The sequence below is a fragment of the Aethalodelphis obliquidens genome, unplaced genomic scaffold, assembly GCF_003676395.1.
Source record: "Aethalodelphis obliquidens isolate GAN/ISIS:26980383/991018 unplaced genomic scaffold, ASM367639v1 scaffold8, whole genome shotgun sequence".
NCBI lineage: Eukaryota > Metazoa > Chordata > Mammalia > Artiodactyla > Delphinidae > Aethalodelphis > Aethalodelphis obliquidens.
Window position 1 is genome coordinate 30,795,661 of NW_020837952.1, and position 24,893 is coordinate 30,820,553.

The 24,893-nt window shown below is 34.9% G+C and overlaps 1 protein-coding gene across 1 annotated transcript in view; it reads left to right on the forward strand.

The window, feature by feature from the left end:
* The window catches only part of LRRIQ1 (leucine rich repeats and IQ motif containing 1), a 174,025-nt gene that overhangs the window by 71,241 nt on the left and 77,891 nt on the right, over positions 1-24,893 (forward strand). The window contains 4 exon segments of the mRNA XM_027108216.1: positions 8,273-8,449; positions 10,387-10,836; positions 13,538-13,748; positions 19,881-20,000. Coding sequence (XP_026964017.1) covers positions 8,273-8,449; positions 10,387-10,836; positions 13,538-13,748; positions 19,881-20,000 — 958 coding nt within the window.

The following is a 24,893-nucleotide window of genomic DNA, read 5'->3' on the forward strand; positions in this document are numbered from 1 at the left end:
ACAACATACAGCCTTTTCAGATTGGCTTTTTCCAATTAGTAATATGCATTTAAGTTTCCTCTGTGTTTGTTCATGGCTGGACAGCTCATTTCTTTTTAATGCTAAATAACATTGCATTGTATGGATGTATCACAGTTTATCAGTTACCTACTGAAGGACATCTTTGTTGCTTTCAAGTTCTGGCTGATACCAGTAAAACGGCTATAAACATGTGTGGGTAGGTTTTTGTGTGGACATACATTTTCAGTTCATTTGGGTAAATACCAAGGAACCTGATTGCTAGATCAAATGATAAAAATATGTTTAGTTTTGTAAGAAACCACCAAACTATCTTCCACAGTGTCTCTACCATTTTTCATTACCACCAACACTTAATGAGTATTCCTATTTCCCCACATCGTTATCAGTGTTTTGGATTGTGGACATTTTAATAGGTAGGTAGTAGTATCTCATTGTTGTTATAATTTGCAATTCATTAATTAATGCTTATCTGTCATATTTATATCTCTTTTGGTGAGATGTCTTTTAAGGAGTTTGGCTTATTTTTTAACCAAGACATTCATTTTCTTATCATTGAGTTTTAAGTGTTCTTTGCATATTTTGGATAACAGTCAATTATCAGATAGGTCTTTTGCAAACACTTTCTCCCAGTGTATGACTTATCATCTCATTTACTTGACAATGTCCCTAGGAGCAGGAATTTTTAATTTTAATGAAATTTAACTCATTAATAATTTAGATGTGTATTTTGTATTGTATATAAAAAGTCATCACCATACCCAAGGACATCTAGATTTTCTTCTATTTTTTCTTCTAGGAGTTTTAGGGTTTCACATTTTGCTTTTAGGTCTGTGATCCTTTTTGAGTTAATTTTTGTGAAAGATGAGAGGTCTCTGTCTGTATGTCTAGATTCCTTTTTTTTTTTGTACATGGCGATGTTCAGTTGTTCTAGCACCAGTAGTTGAAAAGACTTATCTTTTCTCCATTGTATTACTTTTGCTCATTTGTCAAAGATCAGTTTACTGTATTATGTGGGTCTATTTCTGGGTTCTCTCTTATGTTCCATTGATCTTCTTGACTATTCTTTTGCCATTACCACATTATCCTGATTACTGTAGCCTCATAGATAATCTTGAAGTCAACTAGTGTCATTCTTCCAACTTTTTTCTTCTCTTTCAAAATTAAGTTGGCTATATGCTTGTTTTGCCTCTTCGTATAAGCTTTAGAATCAATTTCTTGATATCCACAAAATATCTTGCTGGTATTTTAGTTGGAATTGTGTTCTATCTATAGATCAAGTAGGGAAAAACTGACTTCTTGACAGTATTGAATCTTCTTATCCACAAAGATTTTTTTCATGTGACATCTTTCCATTTATTTAGTCTTTGGTATCTTCTGTCACTGATTTGTAGTTTTCCTCATGGGAATTGTTAGTTTTTTAGAAAGAAGTTTTACTCATTCAAGAAGTTTATTTTGCCCCTGTGATCATCAATAGCCTTGTAAAAAGAAGCCCACACACTCTCCTTGTGAAAGGCTTGGGAAGTACTTCGAGGTGGCTGGGCTTGGTGGACCACTCTTGCTTTCTGATCTGGTTTTTCATAGCGTTGGCCTTTTAAATTGATAAAGACTTTTGCTCATATCTGGGAGATTCTTATTATAATCCTTATTAAGATTCAAGGAGAAATATCATAAATTTAGATTTTCCAGATCATGTAATATCGGGTAATCACCACCCCTTTTGTTTTGGTTTAACCCTCGACTCACTGTATTTCACTGAGAAACAATCAGAATTCACACCTATTTCTGAAATAAACAGCAACTTTTGGTAAAATTATTTTAATTATCTTATTTTTAAAAGAGTGTGTCTGGGCTTCCCTGGTGGCACAGTGGTTAAAAATCTGCCTGCCAATGCAGGGGACACAGCTTCAAGCCCTGGTCCAGGAAGATCCCACATGCTGTGGAGCAACTAAGCCCGTGAGCCACAACTATTGAGTCTGTGCTCTAGAGCCCATGAGCCACAACTGCTGATCTCGTGTGCCACAACTACTGAAGCCCACACACCTAGACCCTGTGCTTCACAACAAGAGAAGCCACCGCAATGAGAAACCCACACACCACAATAAAGAGTAGCCACTGCTCGCCACAACTAGAGAAAGCCCGCGTGCAGCAAAAAACACCCAACTCAGTCAAAAACTTAAAAAAAGTAAAATAAAAGAGTGTGTCTGACAATATTCTTCTTATAAGGCAGTCTTTTATTTATTCCCAGCCCAAGTTTCCAACTGCTTACCATTTGTGTTTTACAAGAAAATGGTTAGGGAAAACCACATTCACAGAAAGATAGACAAGATGAAAAGGCAGAGGTCTACGTACCAGATTAAGGTACAAGATAAACCCCCAGAAAAACAACTAAATGAAGTGGAGATAGGCAACCTTCCAGAAAAAGAATTAAGAATAATGAGAGTGAAGATGATCCAGGACCTCGGAAACAGAATGGAGGCAAAGATCGAGAAGATGCAAGAAATGTTTAACAAAGACCTAGAAGAATTAAAGAACAAACAAACAGAGATGAACAATACAATAACTGAAATGAAAACTACACTAGAAGGAATCAATAGCAGAATAACTGAGTCAGAAGAACGGAGAAGTGACCGGGAAGACAGAATGGTGGAATTCACTTCTGCGGAACAGAATAAAGAGAAAAGAATGAAAAGAAATGAAGACAGCCTAAGAGACCTCTGGGACAACATTAAACGCAACAACATTAGCATTATAGGGGTCCCAGAAGGAGAAAGAGAGAGAAAGGACCTGAGAAAATATTAGAAGAGATTATAGTCGAAAACTTCCCTAACATGGGAAAGGAAAGAGCCCCCCAACTCCAGGAATCACAGCGAGTCCCGGGCAGGATAAACCCAAGGAGAAACATGCTGAGACACATAGTAATCAAACTGAGAAAAATTAAAGACAAAGAAAAATTATTGAAAGTAGCAAAGGAAAAATGACAAATAACATACAAGGGAACTCCCATAAGGTTAACAGCTGACTTCTCAGCAGAAACTCTACAAGCCAGAAGGGAGTGGCATGACATATTTAAAGTGGTGAAAGGGAAGAAACTACAACCAAGATAACTCTACCTGGCAATGATCTCATTCAGATTCAATGGAGAAATCAAAAGCTTTACAGACAAGCAAAAGCTAAGAGAATTCAGCACCACCAAACTTGGTCTACAACAAATGCTAAAGGAACTCCTCTAAGTGGGAAACACAAGAGAAGAAAAGGACCTACAAAAAAAAAAAAACCCATAATAATTAAGAAAATGGTCATAGGAACATATGTATCGATAATTACCTTAAATGTGAATGGATTAAATGCTCCAACCAAAAGACACAGGCTCGCTGAATGAATACAAAACCAAGACCCATATATATGCTGTCTACAAGAGACCCAATTCAGACCTAGGGACACATACAAACTGAAAGTGAGGGGATGGAAAAAGATATTCCATGCAAATGGAAATCAAAAGAAAGCTGGAATAACAATACTCATATCAGATAAAATAGATGTTAAAATAAAGAATGTTACAAGAGACAAGGAAGGACACTACATAATGATCAAAGGATCAATCCAAGAAGAAGCTATAACAATTATAAATATATATGCACCCAACATAGGAGCACCTCAATACATAAGACAACTGCTAACAGCTATAAAAGAGGAAATCAACAGTAACACAATAATAGTGGGGGACTTTAACACCTCACACCAATGGGCAGATCATCCAAACAGAAAATTAATAAGGAAACACAAGCTTTAAATGGCACAATAGACCAGATAGATTTAATTGATATTTATAGGACATTCCATCCAAAATCAGCAGATTACACTTTCTACTCAAGTGCGCACGGAACATTCTCCAGGATTGATCACATCTTGGGTCACAAATCAAGCCTCAGTAAATTTAAGAAAATCGAAATCATATCAAGCATCTTTTCTGACCACAACACTATGAGATTAGAAATCAATTACAGGGAAAAAAAACGTAAAAAACACAAACACATTGGAGGCTAAACAATACGTTACTAAATAACCAAGAGATCACTGAAGAAATCAAAGCAGAAATCAAAAAATACCTAGAAAAAATGACAATGAAAACACGATGATCCAAAACCTATGGGATGCAGCATAAGCAGTCCTAAGAGGGAAGTTTATAGCAATAAAATCCTACCTCAAGAAACAGCAAACATCTCAAATAAACAATCTAACCTTACAGCTAAAAGAACAAACAAAACCCAAAGTTAGTAGAAGGAAAGAAATCATAAAGATCAGAGCAGAAATAAATGAAATAGAAACAAAGAAAATAATAGCAAATGTCAATGAAACTAAAAGCTGGTTCTTTGAGAAGATAAACAAAATTGATAAACCATTAGCCAGACTCATCAAGAAAAAGCAGGAGAGGACTCAAATCATTAGAATTAGAAATGAAACAGGAGAAGTTACAACAGACACCTCAGAATTACAAAGCATCCTAAGAGACTACTACAAGTAACTCTATGCCAATAAAATGGACAACCTGGAAGAAATGGACAAATTCTTAGAAAGGTGTAACCTTCCAAGACTGCAGCAGAAGAAATAGAAAATATGAACAGACCAATCACAAGTAATGAAATTGAAACTGTGATGAAAAATCTTCCCACAAAAGTCCAGGACCAGATGGCTTCACAGGTGATTTCTACCAAACATTTAGAGAGGAGCTAACACCCATTCTTCTCAAACTCTTCCAAAAAATTGCAGAGGAAAAACACCAACAAACTCATTCTATGAGGCCATCATCACCCTGATATCAAAACCAGACAAAGATATTACAAAAAAAGAAAATTACAGACCAGTATCACTGATGAATATACACTCAAAAATCCTCAACAGATTATTAGCAGAGAATCCAACAACACATTATGGAGAACAGTATGGAGGTTCCTTAAAAAACTACAAACAGAACTACCATAAGACCCAGCAATCCCACTACTGGGCATATACCCTGAGAAAACCATAATTCAAAAAGAGTCATGTACCAAAATGTTCACTGCAGCTCTATTTACAGTCTCCCAGAGATGGAAACAACCTAAGTGTCCATCATCGGATGAATGGATAAAGAAGATGTGGCACATATATACAATGGAATATTACTCAGCCATAAAAAGAAATGAAATTGAGCTATTTGTAATGAGGTGGATGGACCTAGAGTCTGTCATACAGAGTGAAGTAAGTCAGAAAGAGAAAGACAAATACCGTCTGCTAACACATATATAGGGAATTTAAGAAAAAAAAATGTTATGAAGAACCTAGGGGTAAGACAGGAATAAAGACACAGACCTCCTAGAGAATGGACTTGAGGATATGGGGAGGGGGAAGGGTAAGCTGTGACAAAGCGAGAGAGTGGCATGGACATATATACACTACCAAACGTAAAATAGATAGCTAGTGGGAAGCAGCTGCATAGCACAGGGAGATCAGCTCGGTGCTTTGTGACCACCTAGGGGTGGGATAGGGAGGGTGGGAGGGAGGGAGATGCAAGAAGGAAGAGGTATGGGAACATGTGTATATGTATAACTGATTCACTTTGTTATAAAACAGAAACTAACATGCCATTGTAAAGCAATTATACTCCAATAAAGATGTTAAAAAAAAAAAAGGATCATACACCATCATCAAGTGGGATTTATCCCAGGGATGCAAGGATTCTTCAGTATACGAAAACCAATCAAAGGGATACACCATATTAACAAATTGAAGAAGAAAACCACATGATCATCTCAATAGCTGAAAAAAAATCTTGACAAAATTCAACACCCATTTATGATAAAAACTCTCCAGAAAGTGGGCATAGAGGGAACCTACCTCAACATAATAAAGGCCATATATGACACACCCACAACAAACATCATTCTCAATGGTAAAAAACTGAAAGCATTTCCTCTAAGATTGGGAATAAGACAAGGATGTCCACTCTCACCAGTATTATTCAACATAGTTTTGGAAGTCCTAGCCACGGCAATCAAAGAAGAGAAAAAAATAAAAGGAATACAAATTGGAAAAGAAGAAGTAAAACTGTCACTGTGTGCAGATGACATGATACTATATATAGAGAATCCTAACAATGTCACCAGAAAACTACTAGAGCTAATCAATGAATTTGGTAAAGTAGCAGGATACAAAATTAATGCACAGAAATCTCTTGCATTCCTATGCACTAATGATGAAAAATTTGAAAGAGAAATTAAGGAAACACTCCCATTTACCATTGCAACAAAAAGAATAAAATACCTAGGAATAAACCTACCTAAGGAAACAAAAGACCTGTATGCAGAAAACTATATGACACTGCTGAATGAAATTAAAGATGATACAAACTGATGGAGAGATATACCATGTTCTTGTATTGGAAGAATCAATATTGTGAAAATGACTATACTACCCAAGCAATCTACAGATTCAGTGCAATCCCTATCAAATTACCAATGACATTTTTTACAGAACTAAAACAAAAAATCTTAAAATTTGTATAGGGACACAAAAGACACCGAATAGCCAAAGTGGTCTTGAGGGAAAAAAACGGAACTGGAGGAATCAGGCTTCCAGACTTTAGGCTATATTACAAAGCTACAGTAATCAAGACAATATGGTACTGACACAAAAACAGATATCGATCAATGGAACAAGATAGAAAGCCCAGAGATAAACCCATGCATGTATGGTCAACTAATGTATTACAAAGGAGGCAAGGATATACAGTGGAGAAAAGACAGTCTCTTCAATAAGTGGTGCTGGGAGAACTGGACAGCTACATGTGAAAGAATGGAATTAGAACACTCCCTAACACCATACACAAAAATAAACTCAAAATGGATTAGAGACCTAAATGTAAGTCCAGACACTATAAAATTCTTAGAGGAAAACTTAGGAAGAACACTCTTTGACATAAATCACAGCAAGATCTTTTTTGATCCACCTCCTAGATTAATGGAAATAAAAACAAAACTAAACAAATGGGACCTAATGAAACTTAACAGTTTCTGCACAGCAAAGGAAACTATAAACAAGACAAAAAGACAGCCCTCAGAATGGGAGAAAATATTTGCAAATGAACCAATGGACAAAGGATGAATCTCCAAAATATAAAAACAGGTCATGCAGCTCAATATTGAAAAAGCAAACAACCCAATCCAAAAATGGGTTGAAGACCTAAATAGACATTTCTCCAAGGAAGACATACAGATGGCCAAGAAGCACATGAAAAGCTGCTCAACATCACTAACTATTAGAGAAATGCAAATCAAAACTACAATGAGGAATCACCTCATACCAGTTTGAATGGGGATCATCAGAAAATCTACAAACAACAAATGCTGGAGAGGGTGTGGAGAAAAGGGAACCCTGTTGCACTGTTGGTGGGAATGTAAATTGATACAGCCACTATGGAGAATAGTATGGAGGTTCCTTAAAAAACTTAAAATAGAATTACCATATGACCCAGCAATCCCACTACTGGGTATATACCCAGAGAAAACCATAATTCAAAAAGACACATGCAGTCCTCTGTTCATTGCAGCACTATTTACAATAGCCAGGACATGGAAGCAACCCAAATGCCCATCGACAAATGGATGGATAAAGAAGATGTGGTACATATATACAATGGAATTTTACTCAGCCATAAAAAGGAATGAAATTAGGTCATTTGTAGAGACGGGATGGATCTAAAGACTGTCATATAGCGTGAAGTAAGTCAGGAAGAGGAAAACAAATATCGTATATTAACGCATATATGTGGAACCTAGAAAAATGGTAGAGATGAACCAGTTTGCAGGGCAGAAATTGAGACACAGATGCAGAGATCAAATGTGTGGACACCAAGCGGTGAAAGTGGTGAGGGTGGGGGTGGTGGTGTGATGAGTTGGGAGACTGGGATTGACATATATACACTCATATGTATAAAATGGGTAACTAATAACCTGCTGTATAAAAAAATAAATAAAATAAAATTCTAAAGGAAAAAAAAGAAGAAAATGGTTAAATGTGTGTCAAGATCTCTAAAACTTTGTACATGACATGATACAATAATTTTTTCTAAAAAATGTAACAGTATAATTTTCTCTACAAAATCAATAAGTTTCAGAGATATACTCTGTATTTATATTCTTTAAGTAATAGGCATATGTTTATTTTAGATATAAACTCTCCTTTTCAAAATTATTAATTTTTTTCCTGTTTTCAATAGGGATTCTCTACTTAAAATATTACCTGCTGTAAAAATCCTCAATGGTGAAATGCTAACCTCTTATTCAGAAAGTCACACTGAAGAGCACTATGAACTAGAATTAGAGCGTTTCCTGGTACTTTGTCAGTCCCAGATTAGAGAATTTAACTTACTAGCCAAAAAATATACTGGAGAAAGGTAAGAGTGTTATTTCCCCCTGGTCATAATTAAAAGATGTAATGCAATTTATGCATGTGATTAAAAATTATTTTGATCAATACAATGCTACTCTTTTGTACTAGTACAGCGTGTATTAATGATATTGTCTCTTTAGAGAAGAACTTCTGGGCATCACTTTTTATTATTTGAAATGTATTAATATGTATTTTGAACGTAATTTAGAATATAATTTAAAAGCTAAAATTAGATGAAAATAAATGAAAGCATGAGGATAGCTTCAAGAAAAGATGCAAACATTCATTCAGCTGTTCATTCAATTAATCAGTCATACGTTTTTCAACAATTATTGATGGGCAAGACATATAATAAGCTAAATATTACACTTTACCCTCAAAGAATTCACGGTTTCATTAAGACGAAATTAGCTAAATAAATAGTTACAATGGAGCAAGGCAAGTTTTATAAAACATATGATATTTATTACGTATATTTATTATATAAGGAATCATATTTCACATATATTTGTGTATTAAGGTATTATGGGAGCACAGTGGAGAAAAGCAGTCAACATGTGCACACATTCAGAGGACAGAGGCTGAGAGCAAAGTCCTAAAAATATATCAAAGAAAGAGAACTTCCCATTCCCCACCCTGAATTCTGAATGCATTACTATGAATTAATTACAATTGATCTTTTTAAAACTGTATTTCCTAATTTATACTGCTCCAAAAAGACACAAATGAAAAACGAAAATTATTTTACTTATGATAATTCTGCCTTATAAGTGGAACAGTTATGTGCTTCCAAATGTCTAAATTTAATTACTAAATTACATATTAAATTTTTGCTATTTGTACTTTCGTACATGCTCATACTATGTAAGAGTTGGTTTTTCTATTTAAATGTTTTTAAATGTAGCCTATTCATATTATAAGTAAATCTCACAGCTTTAAAAATAATTCCAATTCTTATAGATAATGTTTACTTTTAGCAAAAACTAAGGTTATTTACAGTTATCTTTTTGTAAATCTAAATTGATATCTCCTTGTGTATGTATAGTAATCTACAATTTTTATGTAAAGGTGACTCTTGACACCCCTTACGTTGAAATTTAGATTTACAATTCTTTGGGAGAATTTATTGTTATTACAATGAAAGTTTTACTTGAGAATTGGAAATAGACTGTATTTTTTATGTTTGGTCATAAATGGTGGTGAATTCAACACTTAACCATAAACAGTTGACATCCAATGTTGAACTGAACCTTTTCTGCATTATTCACCAACAAAATGAATGAAATACAAAATATCAAAATATATTGGAAGAACCTAGGCTAATGTCTACATTTGTAAACATACGAGGTGTCTATATTTTTAGAAATAATTATAACTTTCATTTTGTTTGGTATAGCTAAATCCAACAACTGTTCAAGAGAATCACAAGCATTTACGTCTTAAAGTATTTGAATTCTCTTTGCAATGGATTTTTTTTCCAGAGAAAAATGGGAATAAAAACTTTCCCATGATATAACTTATTTGTTTAAAAGTCCAATACAAATATTTTGCATGGCAAAAGTCAATGTACAAAGTACTTTTAACTTGTTTCATAAGTAACTTCTCCAAATTTAGTCAGCCATCATTTCTCATGCTTATGGCAGTAAAAGCATGGATTTTTCTCATTCATTTGTACCAAAGCTACCTAGGATAAAAATGATTCTAAAACTTCCAGACGTTTTGTCTGGATTAATGGATTGAAATTAAGTAAACAAATATTTTCACATATTGTGAGAAATAAGATAAATTTTTATATAAACAATCAGAAATAAGTTTTTAATGAATTTTGTAGTAAAATTTAATATGTCAGGCCACACAGGGATATTTTCAAAACCTGTATAAGTGTTAATATTTGCTGATATAATTCTTCTTATTAAACATCCTCATTATTTATTTGCTCAGAAATATATTCACGTTGGATGCTGCAGAAAATCTCTGCCATTATTTCAAGAAATTGATGACACTTAGTAATGATTGTCGATATGCACATGAACATGGGGATGTAAGTATCACCAAGAGAGAGGAATCAGAAGCCCAGAAAAATCATTTGCCTCCTACAAACAGTGACAGCATACTGCAAAATAGAGTCCTTTACTCTTATGCAAATGAACATAAACTGGACTCACCAGGTATTTCTGAGAAATGGATGGACTCTGGCTCTAGTCATTCCTCACTAACCAACCCCTCCTTATGTGAAGATACTAAAGGAAGAAATCAGGAAAAAATAGTAGGCCAGAAAAGAGAAGACAGCAAGGCAAGCAGTTTCCTCACCAAAAGAATACCATTCATGGAAACAGTAATGACAAGGTCTCTATTGAAGAACTGCCAGAATACTGAACATCATGAAAAAATGTAAGATTTATAGATCATTTTTCTTTTACAGTTGTATTTTATTACTTTTATGGATAATCTTAGTCATTGTTACCAAATAATAATTTGGTAAAGGATTTCAATCACTATTATATTTCATGTTAATTCCCTTATGTTTTTATGATATGCACAAATTATTAATTACAGTGCAGATCAATTTGGTTGAAATTTGGCAGGTTCTGATTTAATTAACTAGTATTATTTAATTTAAAATGAGTAACTGTGAAATTATTTTTTCTGCCTTCTAATCTCTAAATAATTAAAATGAATTTTTAAGAAGAAATAAAATAATCCCATTATTCTTAAAATACTATAAAGACCTCTCACATGAGGGTCTTATGACATGCTTCCAGGGAAAGTCAGAAAATCCTTCCTGCACATGCCTTTTCTCAAATTCCTTGAGCTTAAAATATTCAGCATGCCAGGGTACATTGGTATATTTTGGGATAGTATTAGCCAGGGTACCCTAGACATTGCCTATTTGAATCTCGTTAGCTCTAAATACTCCAGACATTTCCTACTGAAATTTCAGATAAACAACATTTAGAACTTTTTAATTCATGATAAATAAAATAGCCAAATGATAATAATAAGGAAGGATGAGGAACTGAAAATATAGACAAACCAAAGACCTAAAGAATAAAAGGAAAAGAAAATGTATACCCACTTGCTGAACCTTGCCATTCAGTGTTTCAGGAAGATTCACTGTCAGTTGTCTAGGCGTTTCCTAAGCATAATTTACATGTGTTCCTATGCTAAGGGTATTTTTATCATCATTATTTTTACTAGATAAAAGATGATGATGATGATAGTAGTAATACGAGCTGTTTTTCCCAATATGGAGAGCACCTTATATTTAGGAAGCCCTAAAGTCAGCTTCTTTACCTGCTCTCCTGGCTTTCTGTGTGGTGGAAAGCATCCTGTTGTTAGTGTCACTGAGGAAAATATCCCTCATCTACCTTTTTATTTTCTTCCGCGGGAAATTTTGCTGTTAGTGAGCTGAGGAATTCAAGCACTAAATGACTGGTCAGCTTTACAAGAAATTCACAATTACAGTCAGTGAAACTTGTATGTATCTGTAGAGAAATATAAGATGCTGTCTCAGGTTAAATGTGTTTTCTTACAGACCTTTCATTCTTTACCAGCTATGCATTGCAAATATGTTTTCAGATCTTTTTCTTTATCACCCAAATACATATTATAGTGTCTTAAATTCCTTAACTCTTTTTTTATTTTTTTAAAAAAAATTATTTTATATTGGAGCATAGTTGATTTAAAATGTTCTGTTAGTTTCAGGTGTACAGCAAAGTGATTCAGTTATACATATATCTATTCTTTTTCAAATTCTTTAACTCAGTTTTGTTCAAAAGATGAAGGAATGAATTAATGGTTGAATGACCAAATGTGAATTAATTCCATAGCAAAGTTTATTAAGTTCTATTTACCCTAGGAGGAGGAAATGATTTGTTGAAGCATGATTTTTTTTCCTATAAGGAATACGAGTAGATTATCTTAAGCCAGAAAAAAATTTATCCACTAACTTCAATTCATAGCAAAATAGATTGAAGGCTTCCACAAGCTTTAGGTAAAATGGTGATGATGATGATGACAGTATTAATAACAATAGAAAATGGTTACATCATTCCTTTCTAATTTCCCACAAATATATTCCTATGAGAAAAAAATATATATAAGGTGATGTCTGGCAGTTTATCACTTAATTCCATTTTGCCTTAAACTCACTAGTATGAGGAATGAAAAAATTTCTTTGGGCTTGGCAATTATAAAATTATTGAAAACTTTTTCAAGGGAGCCTGGAAAAGGTGAATATACATGAATCACTTCTCCTTGATATGCCTTTTAAAACTAAACCCAAAGATTTGAAGAACAATTAAGCCAGTAGTTAGCACTTTGACTATACCTTGTACCTTGATAATATTTCTGCAACAATCTATGTGGGAAAGGAAAATTCTTTTCCTTTCCATCCAATGATGAAGAATTAAATGATTAAGCAAGCTGAGAACCCACTTACAATCAATGTACATTATTATTCAAATTTTGGTAATGTTGCTGGGCAGCTTATGGGGATGTGGGAAAAACACAGTGTTGATTGATTCAGTGCCAGAAATTGGTAAATAGATGTAGGCTGGAAAAAATGTTAGCATTTACTACTGGGCTTATAAGAGAATGACTTAAGTATTTGTCCATGGGCAGATAGGAAAGTGAAGCTAGCAGACCTGAGGGGTCCTTTCTCTTAGAGAGAACGGGGGCTCTTCTTCCTCTCAAAACTTAGTCTCTCTGCTGTGAACAGGATCCCATCCTCTCTTGCCAACTGACTCCTATATTTTTCCCCCTTTTGCATCATCATTTTCCCCCCTTTCTACTGGTTCAGGATCCTTGCTATCATACAAAATCTCGATAATATCTTCCTCCTTAAAAGAAACAAAAATCCCTAGTACTCATATCCCCTCTCTAAGTTACTGGCCCATTTCTCTCCTTCAGATTTTAAGGTTTCCGTATTATTTTTACTTCTATGACTATAGTTAAATAAAAGAACGGGTCTTATTTTTAAATAATACTTTATATAGTCTATGTTTACAAATAAATATATCTTATGAGGACCTCTTAACTACAACTGTATATTTATGGGTACTAAAAATATTTTTTTTTCTCCTCTTAATAGTATGGCAGCTATGGTAATTCAGGCATGCTGGCGTGGTTACACTGTGCGCAGACAGATTCATTTCTCTATAAAGCTACATCCTGCTGCAATAGGACCCCTGACATCCCAGTCAAATTCCTGCATTGAAAACCAAATTATTTTAAAGAAAGAAGAAATAAAAAATACTGTGAACATCCAAGAACAGAGGGAGAAGGCTGCTATTCTTATTCAGGTTACTTTTAATCTTTGGGTGAAATAATTAATTATGAGAGATGTATTAGTTATCTTTCACTGGGTTATTCTGTATAACAGGCAATCCCTGAATCTTAGCCATTTACAAATACATGGATTTATTTCATATTCATGTGACATGTAGGCTGCTGGTTAGCCGCAGGTTGGCTTTGCTTCTGCTGAGTATCTAGGCTTAAGGAGTAGTCTATAATTTGTAAATACTGTTCTTATGACTGAGGGTCAAGCTGAACCACACAATCATATCAAAACTTCTGCTCAGATGTGGCATTTGCCACATATGCTAACATTTGATTAGTCAAAGCAGGTCTCTCTTGGCCTAATCTATAGCTATTTCTAGAAGCATGTTTAAAAATCTACTAAAATAATTGTTAAAGTCCTTCAAATATCCATTTAACTTGAAAATTCAGAACCTCACCAAGATCAGATTTCAAAATGAAGTTCAGTCTGATCACATTTATCCTTTTATTTATTCACTGATCAAATAATTTTTAGAACGTACTGTTTGTCAAGCACTATTTTAGGTTCAAGAAATTTAACTAGGAACAAAGCATGCAAGATCTCTTCCCTCATGGAGTTTATGTCCTGGTGGGTTAAATAAATACATAAAATAAAGTCTGGAAATTCATGGTACTACACCTGAATTGAATGATAGTAACTAAAAAAAAATATAGTGTTTCCCTTTATTCATTCATTTAGTAACTATTACTTGGCACAAAAATTTTACTAGCTTACATGTTGGGATGTGCAGATAAATAAGGTAAGTATGTTAGATTGTGATAAGTACTAAGGGGAAAAATAAATCAGGAAAAGCGGGATAGGAGTATCTAAGGAAAATTAATCATTTTAGACAGGATGGATGTGGAAGACCAGGAAAGGTGACATTGCAGCAGGAGATAAGCCATTGGGTATCTCGGGGAAGAATATTCCAGGCAGAGGAATATCAGATTCAAAGGCACTGATTTAGGAGCATACCCACAGTGTTTATAGAGCAGTAAGAAACAGTGTGACTGAAGAGGGGTGAAGGGGAGAAGAGTAGGACTTATAAATCCTAAATCATTGTAAAGACTTTGGCTTTTACTCTGAATGACATGGGAAGATATTACAGGAATCTGAGCAAAGGACTCACATGACCAAGTTTCCTTTATGTTGTGATTATAATATAGGAAGGCAATAGTAGGAGCAGCAAAATTGGGAGGCTATTGCAGTAATCCAAAGTGTAGATTTTGGTAGCATGGACCAGAGTATTGCAGAAGAAGTGGTAAGAAAATCACATTCCCAAATATATGTTGATTTATCTTGAGGGTATATGTATATACTTTGAAGGTAGACCTGATGATATTAGTACATGGGGATGTGGTCTTTGAAAGACAGAGAGGAGTCAGGGATGCCTATAAGGTATTGGCATAAGCAACTGGAAAAATAGCCTTAAAATTAAGTTTCTGGGTTTTGTTATTAAAGCCATAGTTTTTTAAGAGAATTATCTTTGCTATGGTTCTAACGAATATATTTAGTATTTCAGTTGACTTAATTTGTCTGGACTGTATTCCTAAGGGCAATGCATAGACAAAGCTGTTACTGATGCCTGAATGGGTTGGGAGTGGAGGGAGGTCAGTGGATTCAAGGAAACTCTGAGGAAAAGAAAGGAACCTCAGTTACTGTCTCAAAATACTATTCTGCTGCATGAGGAATGAAAATGTCATGCAATCCAAACTTCCGCCTGTCATGAGTGGATGAGCAATACATTTTTCAGCATTGATGGTAAATAGATATTAAACTTTTGCTTCATTCTATTCAATAAAGAGAAGTTCATTACTTTATGAAATAGTCTAGCTCAGTGACATATATCTGTTGAATGTCCTTTTGTTAAGTTTGTCTCTGTAACAAATGTAAGCATAATTCAGCCTTTCTTTGCAACTTAGAACAAGTCTCTTCTGAGGTACATCATGGTATTATACTTAAAATCATTGAAGTCAACTCAACTTCATTTTCTCTTCTCCTGAGTACAATCTAGTTTCTTAAACTATTCATCTTAAAAATATGACTTCTAGACTGTCTAACCATCCGGGAGAGCAGAGCATGATATGGTAGAAAGAGCCCAGGCTTTAGAAGGAGCAAAATGAAGATTTCATGAAGGATGTGGTGGAGACTGCTCTGTGCTCACCAAAACCCACATTCTCCTCTTCCTAGCATACTGCCAGCCTAGATATTCCAGCTTTCCTTGCACTTTTTAATATGGCCCTTTTTTTCTGAGTAAATGAAAAATATGTGCACCACTTCATGTCTGGCCCATAAAACCTCCCACAAACATTCTTTCATATTCTTTTCCCTTTCTGGTTGGCTGAAGTGAAGACAGCCTTTAGGGCATCCTTGGATGCTGTCTCTTGGGATTGCAGAGTTGCAAAGCCTGGATATCTGAATCACTTTATGTTAAACTGACGCCAGTTGTCTTGTTTTCACTCTCAATGCTTGTTATGTGATCGTGAAATTAATTAGTTTTGAATTATTGTACATTTCTGGATATATTTTTATAGCGCTTAGCTTACCCTAACTAATATTAAGGATATAAGATACAGCTTGAGAAATAGGGCTCAATGTAAATATGTAAGAGAATGGAATTCCAGGTACAAAAGATAGTAGGAATAAAAGAACATAGGATTTCACATTACTGGAATAATAAGTTATAGTACAGCTAGACTACCGTAAGGACTAGAATATTAAGAGAATGTAGGAGAAACATGGGCAGAGATGTGTGAACAATTTTAGCAAGAAACAAGTGTATGGTATGAGTATGTTCTGGGATTGGGAGTTGGTGGTAGTTAGAGAAGAAAAAGATGTTGGATATGTCTAATATAGATAGGACTCTGACCAGGGAATTGATTTGAATGTGTGAGAAAGAGGAATTAATCATAGATGGATGGCTGGGAGAAAAATTGAAACCTTGACATGAATAAATGACTTAGAAGAAGAATCTGAACATTACTTATTACACATTTATATTACCTTTATTTCCCATAAACTGAACAGAGGTGGCTGGGACTTTAATTCCTGATCCTACACAGATTCATGAGGGAGGTATCTATACATGTCACACCAGAAAAATATATACTGTGTATTACAGTTTAGAGCTTTGCAGAAGTCATATCCCTGATAAGTTAGGCTGGATCCATTGTGAGCCATGATGAGTCAGTCCTTTTGCTCTTGTCGTTGAAGGTCTGTATTAAAGAAATCCCTTTATACTCTCTTTCCCCTAGGTCTGCACCTAATCTTGATATCTTATAATTACACTGGTGTAAGAAAAAGGGGGGTGGGGTGGAGGAGGGATAACTGAGGTAGAGAAGATGACCTAGCAAAAAAGAATCAAGGGAAGGAAAGCATGTTTCCCTAACGTTTAGAACCTTGTTAGGACAGGGTTGGGGAAGAAAGGATATGAAGGGTACCTCCCTAGCAGGAATAAGTCACAGGCCCATTTGCCATGTAGAAAGAAAGCATTTTGAAAGGTAGCAAGGAACCAAGGGAGCATAAATACTGGATAAAGCAATCAAAAAAGAGAGGAGTTTAAAAAAAAAATTCCAAAATGAAGGGTGCTATTGACTGAATGCTTATGTTCTCCACAACATTCATAAGTTGAAACTTAATCCCCAATGTGATGATATTTGGAGGTGGGGCCTTTTGGAGGTGAATATGTCATGATGGTGGAGCCCCCATGAATGGGATTAGTGCCCTTATAGAAGAGACCCCTGAGAGCTCTCTAGTTCCTTCTACCATGTGAGTACACAGTGAGAAGACAGCCATCTATGAACCAGGAACCTTGCTCTCACCAGACAATAAATCTGTCAATGACTTGGTCTTAGACTCCTTAGCCTCCTCCAGAACTGGGAGAAATAAACGTTTGTTGTTTAAGCCACCAAGTCTATGGTATTTTTGTTATTGCAGCCCAAACAAACCAAGACAAAAGGGGGAAAAGAAAAATAGTTTGTTTTCCTCTAAGGTAGCTAGCTTGCATATGCCACTCACCCACAGTACATGACATACCCAGGTCTATAATAACAACCCAGCTACATGAGACTAATAAAGCAGGCAAAGAGCTTTATTATGGTACTCTTTGATGGTACTCTCCATAATGGGTAAGTTAAAAAGAGGAAGGCCACTTTCTCAGGCAATACTTTTAATAATGTTCCTCATCACACAAAGATGTCCTCTCTTCTGTTTCTACCATTTAATACTGTTCAAGTTCTTGATTCATATTGACATCCTTTCTCCTCAGAAAGAGTTTTGAACTCTCTTGGGAAGTTATTTATTCATAGCAAGTTACAAAATAATGGAATACTATTTCTATACTGAAAATCATTTTTAGAGACAAAACTGGTTAAAATTTAGTTATAGTTTTTGAACTTTATGTGATGTTTAATATCACACTATTTTCTTATTTGATAAACTAAGAAGTAAATAGAATTGTTAAAAACAAAGGGACAAGGAAATTGGGAAAATAATATTTAATGTGTGTCTAGTATGTGACAATCATGTGTTCATCACTGTATATAAATGTATATACATTTATCCTACTCCCTTCCCTGCCTTTGAGTCTATGCCAAAGGCAAGTGATGGCGGCTGACTCCCTTGCTATAGTCTGTTTTTTCTCATTTGTGCAGCCCTTGATTGTTTCCACTATGTATGTGCATGTGTGCACACACACACGTACACACACACACACACACACACATGCCCAATTAGAAGTGGGGCATCTTATGTGATTGGTTTGGGAAGCATATTTGCCTATCTCTGGTTGGTCCAATTGGTCCTGAGTTAGAAGTAGGGACAAAAAATAGAGAAGCTAGCAGTCATTGACCAAGTCTTAACCATTCTTGGCTAATTGTTGCAGAGGTTGTGGTTTGGCTTCCTAGGCTGATTGACAGATTGTGTGTGACTTCTATTGTCATATATGTTCTGACCATTATATGTTTGTATATTTCTCTTCTCAATATATATATTTTTCAGAATAACAATACCAGTATTATTGCTTGCAGTATGGTTACTAAAACATATTTAAGGTAACTTTTGTAGTTAAATTTATCTTTTGATTGTATTTCACTAGGAATATAGTCAAATAAATCTATTTTAAAGTCACTTTAAATACCTTCTGTGTGGTTATGCCTGTAGCACAAAATATATTTTTACATTTTTGGGGGGAGTTTCTTTTACTTCATATTTATTTGTTTTACAATTTTATTAAGCATGTGCACAGTTCCAAAATCAAATCTAAGCAAGGTGTATATTCGGAGACATCTGGCTTCTACTGTTTTCTATCTCTATAGGTAATAATTTTTAAAATTAATTTTATGCTTTATGCTTTCACTTTTTAAATATTAGCAACCACATATATTTAAATATATAAGTTTATATAATGTATATTGTTTATTGTATATTTTATATGGATTTTCATAGATAAATGGAGGCATGCAATACACATTTCTACCTGTGTTTTACACGTACTATATATCCTGGAGCTTACTCCCTAGCAGTGTATACAGATACTAATTTTTTAAAAACTCCAGTGTTCTTGGAATTATAGTTAGGAAAGCTCCAAGATTCCTCCAAGATTATTGAGGAATCTGAATGTTTTTAATTCTATTATTATGTGCTTTGTTTATTTAAAGATGAAATTAGTTAATTGTTATGGACCAGGATACTAAGTCTCTAATATGGCCATTTATATATGTTGAAGTTTTCCTAAATGTGTTAGTTTATTTTATACATAATCATTTGAAAATTAGCAAAATTGGTTTTCCTCTGTATCTCTTTCTACTTAATTTAGAATGGGTCCCAGAGGAATTGTCAGATAATTGATTGGTTGACCTACATGTGCAGTTGAGGGAGTTTTAAAGATTCTTTTCTGCTTACCACAAGGAAAATCTCCTGAGATTCAGAGCTTTAGACACAAGCAGTCATTTAATTTATCTTCCAGTTTTAAATGTCACATAAAGTTCAAAAAACAGATTATTGAGCCATTAAACTAAGGTCTAAGATGTTTTATCTTCCTAATGGGATAACACAGAGAATCTGGTTTGGAGTTTGATCTATAACCTTGTATAACATGCTTTAAATTTTTGTTTAGGCAGTTTGGAAGGGCTTTCTTTTGCGAAAGAAACTGACAACAGCTCTGGAGGCTATTAAGAATGAAGAATCTGAAGAAGAATACGAAGAAATAGATTTAGAAGATTTTACATTTGATGAAGTAAGTGCCAACTACAACATATAGATATTGGTCTTAAAATATTTTAGTATACTATTTTGGAGCTAAACCTTTTTCTAAGGTTTTCATCCTTTTAACACTGTGTTATAGATTTTTTTTCAAGTTGCACTTGAAAAAGTATGCTTCTAATTTTTTAACATCTTCATTTATGATACAAGCTTGTACAGTGTGTAAATGTGGTCATGGAATATTTACAAGAATTTGTGTGTATTCTTCAACCAGATTTACACAATGTTTTATCAATTATTCTTCATTAAATATAACTCTGAGCTTATTTATGCCCTGTTCAACAAATTTTAGTAGCTCTTTATGGCCTAGCAAAATGAGGACAGCCTCCTTAAATTGTTATTCAAGTATTCAACAATAAGACAGCAAACTCTACAGACATATTTACCACTTCCCACCTGTGGCGTCCACATGCTCTAACCACATTGAGCACCTTCTTACTGTACCTTTTACGTCCTTAGTCTTGCTTATTCTGTTTCCTCTTCTCTAGACAGTTAAACCCACATAACTACCACTAAGATTAAGGTAGAGGACATATGACTATCCCCAGAAGACTTCTCGTGCCTTCATAGTATTCATACCTCCATCATCATAGATGAGTTTTGCCTATTTCTGAACTTCCAAATAAGTGGAATCATCCAGTATGTACTCTTTTTTCATATAATATTATGTCTGTGAGATATACCTATGTGGTTGAGTGTAGCTGTATATATACCATTCTTTTCAATATACTACTTTTAACCTATGATTTGAATATACCAATTTTTAAAAGTCTGTTCTACTTTTGGTGGATTATTTGTCACTGAGTTATTTCTAGTGTTGCCTATTATGCCTAAAGACGCTATGAACATTTTTTTTTTAAATAAATTTATTTATTTATTTATTTTTGGCTGCGTTGGGTCTTCGTTGCTGTGCGCGGGTTTTCTCTACTTGCGTCAAGTGGGGGCTACTCTTTGCTGTGGTGCGCGGGCTTCTCACTGCGGTGGCTTCTCGTCGCAGAGCACAGGCTCTAGGTGTGCGGGCTTCAGTAGTTGCAGCACGTGGGCTCAGGTAGTTGTGGCTCACAGGCTCTAGAGTGCACGCTCAGTCATTGTGGTGCAAGGGCATAGTTGCTCTGAGGCATGTCGGATTTTCCCAGATCAGGGATCGAACCCGTGTCCCCTGCATTGGCAGGCGGATTCTTAACCACTGCGCCACCAGGGAAGGCCAGCTATGAACATTCTTGTACATGCTTTTTGATGTGCATGTTCACATTTCTTTTGGGAACTGAATTTCTCAGCCATAACATTAACCTATATTTAGTAGCTAGCGCCTAACGGTATTCCAAAGTGATTGTATCAATTTACAGTCCTATCAGCAGGATATGAGAGTTTCAGAGGAGATTTATCCTCACCAACACTTTGTATTTTCATGTCTTTTTCCCCCCCAATCCAGTAGGTTTGTAGTGGTATCTAGTTGTTTTAATTTCCATTTCTCTCATAACTAATAATGTTGAATACGTTTTCGTATGCTTATGGCCATTTGGATATCTACTTTTATGACATGATCAAGTGTTTGTGCTTTCTTTTAAACTTTAATTTTATTTTTTTTTTATACAGCAGGTTCTTATTAGTCATCAATTTTATACACATCAGTGTATACATGTCAATCCCAACTGCCCAATTCATCACACCACCACTCCGCCCCCCTCTCCCACCACTTTCCCCCCTTGGTGTCCATACGTTTGTTCTCTGCATCTCTGTCTCAAATTCTGCCCTGCAAACTGGTTCATCTGTACCATTTTTCTAGGTTCCACATATATGCGTTAATATACGATACTTGTTTTTCCTCTTTCTGACTTACTTCATTCTGTATGACAATCTCTAGATTCATCCACATCTCTACAAATGACTCAATTTCATTCCTTTTAATGACTGAGTAACACTCCATCATATATATGTACCACGTCTTCTTTATCCATTCATCTGTCGATGGGCATTTAGGTTGTTTCCATGTCCTGGCTATTGTAAATAGTGCTGCAATGAACATAGGACTGCATGTGTCTTTTTGAATTACGGTTTTCTCTGGGTATATGCCCAGTAGTGGGATTGTTGGGTCATATGGTAATTCTATTTTTAGTTTTTTAAGGAACCTCCATACTGTTCTCCGTAGCGGCTGTATCAGTTTACATTCCCACCAACAGTGCAAGAGGGTTCCCTTTTCTTCATACCCTCTCCAGCATTTCTTCTTTGTAGATTTTTTGATGATCCCCATTTGAACTGGTGTGAGGTGATTCCTCATTGTAGTTTTGATTTGCATTTCTCTAATAATTAGTGATGTTGAGCATCTTTTCATGTGCTTCTTGACCATCTGTATGTCTTCTTTGGAGAAATGTCTACTTAGGTCTTCTGCCCATTTTTGGATTGGGTTGTTTGTTTCTTTAATATTCAGCTGCATGAGCTGTTTATATATTTTGGAGATTAATCCTTTGTCCGTTGATTCATTTGAAAATATTTTCTCCCATTCTGAGGGCTGTCTTTTCGTCTTGTTTATGGTTTCCTTTGCTGTGCAAAAGCTTTTAAGTTTCATTAGGTCCCATTTGTTTATTTTTGTTTTTATTTCCATTAATCTAGGAGGTGGATCAAAAAAGATCTTGCTGTGATTTATGTCAAAGAGTGTTCTTCCTAAGTTTTCCTCTAAGAGTTTTATAGTGTCTGGATTTACATTTAGGTCTCTAATCCATTTTGAGTTTATTTTTGTGTATGGTGTTAGGGAGTGTTCTAATTCCATTCTTTCACATGTAGCTGTCCAGTTCTCCCAGCACCACTTATTGAAGAGACTGTCTTTTCTCCATTGTATATCCTTGCCTCCTTTGTCATAGATTAGTTGACCATAGGTGCATGGGTTTATCTCTGTGCTTTCTATCTTGTTCCAATGATCTATGTTTCTGTTTTTGTGCCAGTACCATATTGTCTTGATTACTGTAGCTTTGTAGTATAGTCTGAAGTCAGGGAATCTGATTCCTCCTGCTCCATTTTTTTTCCCTGAAGACTGCTTTGGCTATTCGGGGTCTTTTGTGTCTCCAAACAAATTTTAAGATTTTTTTGTTCTACTTCTGTAAAAAAATGCCATTGGTAATTTGATAGGCATTGCATTGAATCTGTAGATTGCTTTGGGTAGTATAGTTAATTTCACAATATTGATTCTTCCAATCCAAGAACATGGTATATCTCTCCATCTGTTGGTATCATCTTTAATTTCTTTCATCAGTGTTTTATAGTTTTCTGCATACAGGTCTTTTGTCTCACTAGGTAGGTTTATTCCTAGATATTTCATTCTTTTTGTTGCAGTGGTAAATGGGAGTGTTTCCTTAATTTCTCCTTCAGATTTTTCATTGTTACTATATAGGAATGCAAGAGATTTCTTTGCATTAATTTTGTATCCTGCAATCAAATTCATTGTTCAGCTCTAGTAGTTTTCTGGTGGCATCTTTAGGATTCTCTATGTATAGTATCATGTCGTCTGCAAAGAGTGACAGTTTTACTTCTTCTTTTCCAGTTTTTATTCCTTTTATTTCTTTATCTTCTCTGATTGCCATGGCTAGGACTTCCAAAACTATGTTGAATAATAGTGGTGAGAGTGGACATCCTTGTCTTTTTCCTGATCTTAGAGGAAATGCCTTCAGTTTTTCACCATTGAGAATGATGTTTGCTGTTGGTTTGTCATGTATGGCCTTTATTATGTTGAGGTAGGTTCCCTCTATGCCCACTTTCTGGAGAGTTTTTATCATAAATAGGTGTTGAATTTTGTCAAAAGCTTTTTCTTCATCTATTGAGATGATCATATGGTTTTTATTCTTCAATTTGTTAATATGGTGTATCACATTGATTGATTGGTATGTATTGAAGAATCCTTGCATCCCTGGGATAAATCCCACATGAACATGGTGTATGATCCTTTTAATGTGTTGTTGAATTCTGTTTGCTAGTATTTTGTTGAGGATTTTTGCATCTATATTCATCAGTGATATTGGTATGTAATTTTCTTTTTTTGTAGTTTCTTTGTCTGGTTTTGGTATCAGGGTGATGGTGGCCTCATAGAATGAGTTTGGGAGTGTTCCTTCCTCTGCAGTTTTTTGGAAGAGTTTGAGAAGGATGGGTGTTAGCTCTTCCCTAAATGTTTGATAGAATGTACCTGTGAAGCCATCTGGTCCTGGACTTTTGTTTGTTGGAAGATTTTTCATAACAGTTTCAATTTCATTACTTGTGATTGGTCTGTTCATATTTTCTATTTCTTCCTGGTTCAGTCTTGGAAGGTTATACCTTTCTAAGCATTTGTCCATTTCTTCCAGGTTGTCCATTTTATTGGCTTAGAGTTGCTTGTAGTAGTCTCATAGGATGCTTTGTATTTCTGTGGTGTCTGTTGTAACTTCTCCTTTTTCATTTCTAATTTTGATTTGAGTCCTCTCTTTTTCTTCATGAGTCTGGCTAATGGTTTATCAATTATTGTTTATCTTCTCAAAGAACCAGCTTTTAGTTTTATTGATATTTGCTATTGTTTTCTTTGTTTCTATTTCATTTATTTCTGCTCTGATCTTTATGATTTCTTTCCTTCTGTTAACTTTGGGTTTTGTTTTTTTTTCTTTCACTAATTCCATTAGGTGTAAGGTTAGATTGTTTATTTGAAGTTTTTCTTGTTTATTGAGGTAGGCTTGTATAGCTCTAAACTTCCCTCTTAGGACTGCTTTTGCTGCATCCCATAGGTTTTGGATCGTCGTGTTTTCATTTTCACTTGTCTCAAGAATGTTTTGATTTCCTCTTTGATTTCTTCAGTGATCTCTTGATTATTTAGTAACGTATTGTTTACCCTCCTTGTGTTTCTGTTTTTTAC